General features: G+C 34.0%; 1 protein-coding gene across 1 annotated transcript; it reads right to left on the minus strand.

The window, feature by feature from the left end:
- Positions 1-156: 156 nt before the first annotated feature.
- LOC115973109 lies at positions 157-2,286 on the minus strand. Its single transcript, XM_031093347.1, has 5 exons — positions 1,678-2,286; positions 1,477-1,624; positions 1,187-1,272; positions 905-1,096; positions 157-348 (listed from the first exon to the last, which is right to left on the minus strand). Exons 1-5 carry the CDS (start codon positions 2,284-2,286, stop codon positions 157-159), a joined length of 1,227 nt encoding a protein of 408 aa, XP_030949207.1.
- Positions 2,287-6,466: the final 4,180 nt, after the last annotated feature.

Consider the following 6,466-nt stretch of genomic DNA (forward strand, 5'->3'; position numbering starts at 1 on the left):
TGCCATAGCCTCTTTCCACTTGGGATCTTAAACTACTTGGTGATAGAATTTAGGCTCCTCAATTGAAGAAATGGCATTATAGAAATGCCAATATCTAGGAGACAATTTGTGGGAAGACAGGTAAGAGGATAAAGGGTAAGCAATACTAGGTTGAACTTAAGACACCTGATTGCACTTATAAGCTTGCAAATAAGCAGGCCTATGTGAAATCCTAGTTGATTTTCTAAGAGGTGGAATGGAAGCAGGAGGTGCAGCAGGAGGTGTAGTATGGACAGAAGGTGAGGAATGATCAAGGAAAACATTAGATTGATTAGGATGGACATTAGATTGATTAGGGGGAATAGCAGACTGATTAGAAACATCAGAATGACCCAAGTGAATAGGTAAGGAACCAATAAGAATAGAAGAAGAAGAAGAAGAAGAAGAAGAAGAAGAAGAGGAAGAAGTGTCTGAACAAGTATGGGAATGAGGAACATGCTCAATAATAGAAGTGGAGTCTGCAAGTGGAAGTGGAATAGAAATTGGACAAGAGGAAGAGTCAAAATTAGGAGTAGATGAATTAGATAAAGGAAAAGAGGTGACACCAGATAAGGAAGAAGAAGAATTTGAAAAAGGGAAGATAGACTCATGAAAGACAACATCTCTAGAGATAGTAATCTTTCTAGTATGAAGGTTAAGGACTTTGTAACCTTTTATATTAAAAGGGTAGCCTAAAAAGACCCATGGGGAAACTCTAGAATCAAGCTTCAACCTGTGGACAGAAGGGTTGAAACAAAACACAAGCAACCAAACACTCTAAGATGAGTAAAAGAAGGCTGTTTATGAAACAAAAGCTCAAATGGGGATTTATGACCTAACAATGGCATAGGCAACCTGTTAAGCAGATAAGTAGCTATCAAAATACATTCTCCCAATATGCTGAGGGCAGATTGGATTGAAACTGAAGAGATCTAGCAACATTCAAAAGATGTTGGTGTTTTCTCTTAACCACAGAATTTTGCTGAGGTGTATAAATACAACTCTTTTGATGCACAATGTCATGATCACTATAAAAGTTGGACAAAGAGAATTCAGGAGCATTATTTGATCTGATTGCCTTAATGCCAATGTTAAATTGAGTCAAAATCATATTATAAAATGAAATCAAAAGCTATTTAACATCAGACTTAGCTTTCATGAGATATACCCAAGTAGACCTAGTGGCATCATCAACAATGGTAAGAAAGAACCTAAAACCATCATAAGTGCAAACATAATAGGGACCCCAAACATCTACATGAATCAAAGCAAATGGCTCAATACTCATATTATTGTTTGAAGGAAATGGCAGCCTCTTCTGCTTAGCCAAAGGATAGATGGTACAAATGTCATTACATTTGGAAGAAAAAGAAGGCAAAACATCTTGCAAAGATGACATTTTATTAAAAGAAGGGTGTCCTAATCTAAAATGCCACAAAATGGATATATCTTTATTACAGACAGATGCTAAAAAAGCTGACTTGGGAAGCATGTTGGTGGAGAGGTAGTCTGACAGAAAAGGTGGAGTCCTAGAAGTGTTGTTCTGCAGCAAGTACAGACCATGTTGGACTTCACCCACTCCAATCGTCCTCCAACAAGAAAGGTCCTGAATGAAGCAAAATTGAGACAAAAAGGCAATCCTTAAGTGAGTTGACTGACAGACACAAGATTAAATGAAAAAGAAGGAACACAAAGAACATGTTCAAGGGTAAGTGAATTGGACAGTTTGACAATACCAATGTGAGTAACATGAGCAGATTCACCATTAGGTAATTCAACAACACAATGGGAAACAGCAATATAAGAGTGAAAAAGTGAAAGAGAACAAGCAATATGATCACTTGCACCTATGTCAAGAACCCAAGTACTACCACCAAAAACAAATCTATTCACAAGCTTAGCAGAGAAAATGGAATGCTTAAGATTACCAGCCAAAATAGTTGATTGAGAAGTAGAAGCTTGGTTGGAAGAAACACTGTTAGCCATAGCAATTGAACTATTATGAGAATCAGATCCTCCAATCATGGCAAGCAATTTCTGACATTGCTCCATTGTAAAAGGAAATTGCTGTGGAGTTGGTGTTGCAACAAACTCTTGAACAAAATCAAGAGAAGAGACCGGATTTGCCCTTGCCTTAGTCTTATATCCAGGAGGATATCCATGAATTTTGTAGCATTTCTCCACAGTATGACCAAGCAATCCACAATGGCTGCAAGTAGGCCCCTCCTTTCCTTTCTTGAAAGTCTTGGAACCAGAACCAAGATTCATTGTTTTGGCTGCAAGGGCTGTGGATTTAACAAAAGGACCATTGTTGCTATATCCAACTGACCTCTACCTTTCATCTTGAACCAACAATGAATGTACCTTATCAATAGAAGGAATGGGATCTATTAACATAATTTGGCCTCGAATGTAAGAGAATGAATCATTGAGACCCATTAGAAGCTGCATAATTGCTTCTCTGTGCTGAAGATTGGAAATCTTTTCATTCACATGACACACACACTTCTCACAAGAACAAAGAGGAAGTTTTTTTTTTTTGAGAATCAAGAACAAAGAGGAAGTGGTTCATAGTTTTGTATTTCATCCCATAAGATTGAGAGATTGGTAAAATAATCACTCACAGTGAGTCCCCCCTAAGAAATTATAGCAAGATCTTTCTGCAATTGGTAAACCCTAGGTCCATTGCCTTGAAAGAACATATTCGGAAGCTTCTTCCAAACTTCCTTGGCAGTCCTCTGATACACCATACTAGTTGCAATTTTAGGGGAAACACAATTGATGATCCAAGAAACCACAATTGCATTGCTTCGTGACCAACTTTGAATAAGAAGAGGAACTTTCTCCATGGCAGAAGTTAGAGAAGTAGAGCCATCAATTAACCAAAATTTATTCTTGATCCTAAGAGCTCTCTCCATAGATCATGCCCATGTAGGGTAGTTTTCTCTTCCAATCAATGGCTAAGATACAAGAATTGCACCACAGCTCTTGACGTGGTGAAGGAAGAAGGATGTGATTCATCAATGGTCATGCTTGTAGAAGCTTGATCAAAAGATGCCATTGATGAAGCTTTGAAAGGAAAACCCTAGCTTTTGAAAAAGAAGAAATTGAAACGAAGAAATTAGGCGGAAGCAAGAAATGATTGCTCCAACACCATATTGGAAAAACAGAGGAGAGTTCTGGAGAATTGAAACTCTATTTCATTGAACAATCAAAATGAATTGAATACACTAATACAATCAGATGCGTATATATATACATTAAATCCCTCCACAAGTAACTAACTAGCAGCTAATAGAAATAACAAAACTAATAGACGTGCCTGTCACATGCTGAGTTAAATACATATACATAACTAAAATTACATGTCGTTTCTATCTATTATGTGAGATGACTATTGTCGTTTACTGAACAAATTGATTCTCTGGAACTTTGCTTCTTATCTGTGCTCTTGATTCTGCTCCTCTTAGCTCCATTACTTCCTTTAGCATCTTGACAAGTCTTGTGCAAATCCTTTAGAAATTACATGTAGGTTGTAGCACCTAACAACATATCTTTACAGGCAAAAACTACAAGATCACCCTTTTCATTCTGGGGTGACGAATGGATTATACCATTTGAACTTTTTTTTTTTTCATGCTATTCTAGGAGGTCTAGAGAAATATAAAATTACAATCAATAGGTTTTGAAAAAGACTGCAACATAAAATTGAATATCTATTTGAAATTTATCAAATATATGTAAATTAAATGAACTCATAACTAACTATAAATCCATTAATTTTTGCAGGGTGTATATTTTTTGGAACCATTCAATACATCCGATTCTAATTTCTATATTTTAATATGACAAAAACACTTTCCAGCCCTTTCTAAATTTTAATTTTAGGGTTTATTATTATTATTATAAAAAATAAAAAAAATCAAACATTAAAAGCCCCACCACTTTGTCCACCACCCAGAGAGAGATGCATATTTTCTTTAGATCTATTACATTATTTTATTCCCCTAAGCTACAGTGACTCTCCACACCAAGGAAAAAAAAAAAGTCATTGTAGCTCTTCAAAAAAGTTTCTCTAATGTAAAGAGATTGTTGACCTTGATATTAGGAGTTTCCTCTCTAAAATAGAGATTATTTTGGGGTTACTTAGTTTGTTGGAGATGCTTAAGAAACCAAAAAATAGGTCTCCAATGGTCTCTCTAAATCACCTTTTTTTTTTGCTCATGAATGGTACTCTCTCCGTCCTAATTTGTTTGTCTTGTTTGAAAAGTCAAATTTTTAAGGGAATATCAGTTATTGTCTTATCTGCTTTATAAAAATGTATAAGTTTACAAAACTACCCTTAAATAAATTTATCAGGCTTTTTTAAAAAAAGAGTTATTCTTAATGAGACAACTAAAAAGATACCCCAATTAGATTGATTTTTTTAAATATTTATTAGTTTTCTTTTCAAATAGTTTTGAAAATAAAGTATGGCTATAATAGGAACATTAGTAAATTAATGATTTTTATTTTTAAAAATAGGACAATATTTTGGGACATCCCAAAATGGATTAGAGGACAAATAAATTGAGATGGAGGGAGTAGTTCAATAAGTCTAATGGGCTACTATTCATTAGCAATTGAATTTTTTTGATTAAAAAATTCCAGTAGGTAGTATTATATCAATTCTTACTCTTTCTTGTTGATTAAAAAAAGATGAAGAAATAATAAAGAAATAATGAAGAAATAATATTTAAATGAGATAAAGACAGTAGCGTAACTATCAAAGGATCGAAGGGCGAAGAGGGCCTCCCCCCCCCCCCAAACTTTTGAAAAAATTAAAAAGAAAAAAATTTTGAAAATTTCTTAAATAATCTTATCATTTTGGCCCCCCATACCAGATAATAAACATATATATTTAAAAAGTCTAGGGCTTATTTGTACATAGCAGTAAAAATTGAAAAGTCATAAACTTTGTTGATGTGCCGCACCACCAAATCTCTCACACAGTTACAAAATATTTTGCCTCACACAGCTCTCTCTCTCTCTCTCTCTCTCTCTCTCTCTCTCTCTCTCTCTCTCTCTCTCTCTCTCTCTCTCTCTCTCTCTCTCTCTCTCTCTCTCTCGTGCGAGTTTGCCACTTTGCCTCACCTTTCTTTTTTACACAGGTCACTGCCGTGGGCTTCTCACTGTGCAGAGTGTAGTAGCTCTATCTAAGCCTTATAGCTGATTGGTTTTAATCTTTATCTATACCTGATACCCATTGCTTTTAACTCTTTGACTCTTTCCAAGTACTATTTATTTTGTTTTGATTTTTTTGCTTTACTTTTCATTGCTTCTTTTTTTATTCTTTATGATATATTATTTATTATTATAATGATCAATATATTATATACAATATATACTACTATATTAAATTAAATTTAGTTGTTGTTTATTATATATATATATATATATTTTTTTTTTTTTTATGCATTGACATTTGAATGATTGTTTGTCTTTTATTTAGCAATCTTTGAAATATTAGTATTTTTTTAGTATATTTTTTTTAAATCTTAGTCATTTTATTTTAATGAGTGATAATTTAATTTAATAAATCTATGTTCATTGGCAAGTTTAGTAATATTCTCTCATTCTTCAAAAAAAAAAAAAATGAAGACTGTAATTCAAAAAATAGTACACTTTAGGATTCTAATGTTGAAGGGTCAATTTCCAATGAGTGTCCTTCCAAATCTCCAAGGATTGATCCCGAAAAACATCTTTCTAGACTGTCAGTGGTGGAAGTGGAACTTGAAGAAATTCATTTAAAATTTTCACTACTTAATTCCAATGAAGTTGATGTTAGAATTTTAAAATGAGATCCAGGATAACACACTGAAATGTGTAACTATCCAGCCAATATATGCGATGAAGTTAGATGTGCTTATTTAAAAGCTAAACCATATGAAATCTATCTTTCAAACTATCCATTTTCTAGAGAAAATCATCCTCGTCGCTTTCAAGCTTCTTGATTCACTCAATTTTCTTCTTGGCTGGAGTATTCACTTGCTAAAGATGCTGCATACTGTCTGCCATGTTATCTCTTTACCATGGAAAGAAGTAGACGCCCTGGCTGTGATGCTTTTACTTTCATAGGATTTAGAAATTGGAAAAAAGTCAATAATGGAAAGAATTGTGTCTTTTTGAATCATGTTGGGGAGGATCCTTGCTCACCCCCACAACAATGCTGTGAAATATTGTAATGATCTATTGAATGAATAAGTGCATATAGATAAAATAATGAATGTGCAAAGTTCTGAACAAATTCTAAATAATGACTACGGGTGAAAACTTCTATTGATATTGTTCGGTGGCTCACCTTTCAACGGTGTCCTTTTAGAGGTCATGATGAAACCCCTAAATCAAAAAATTGGGGAAATTTCCTTGAGATGATTAGAATTTTGGCATCTTATAATGATAAGGTTGA

The sequence above is a fragment of the Quercus lobata genome, chromosome 2 (assembly GCF_001633185.2).
Source record: "Quercus lobata isolate SW786 chromosome 2, ValleyOak3.0 Primary Assembly, whole genome shotgun sequence".
Lineage (NCBI taxonomy): Eukaryota > Viridiplantae > Streptophyta > Magnoliopsida > Fagales > Fagaceae > Quercus > Quercus lobata.

Bases quoted from the DNA above. Each gene is read 5' to 3' on its own strand.
- LOC115973109 (XM_031093347.1), bottom strand. From the start codon at position 2,286: ATGAATCTTGGTTCTGGTTCCAAGACTTTCAAGAAAGGAAAGGAGGGG. The intron at 1,625-1,677 runs GTCAGTCAACTC...TGCTTCATTCAG, and splicing joins TTTCATTTAATCTTGTGTCT to GACCTTTCTTGTTGGAGGAC. The intron at 1,097-1,186 runs GTATATCTCATG...ATTGGCATTAAG, and splicing joins ATGCCACTAGGTCTACTTGG to GCAATCAGATCAAATAATGC.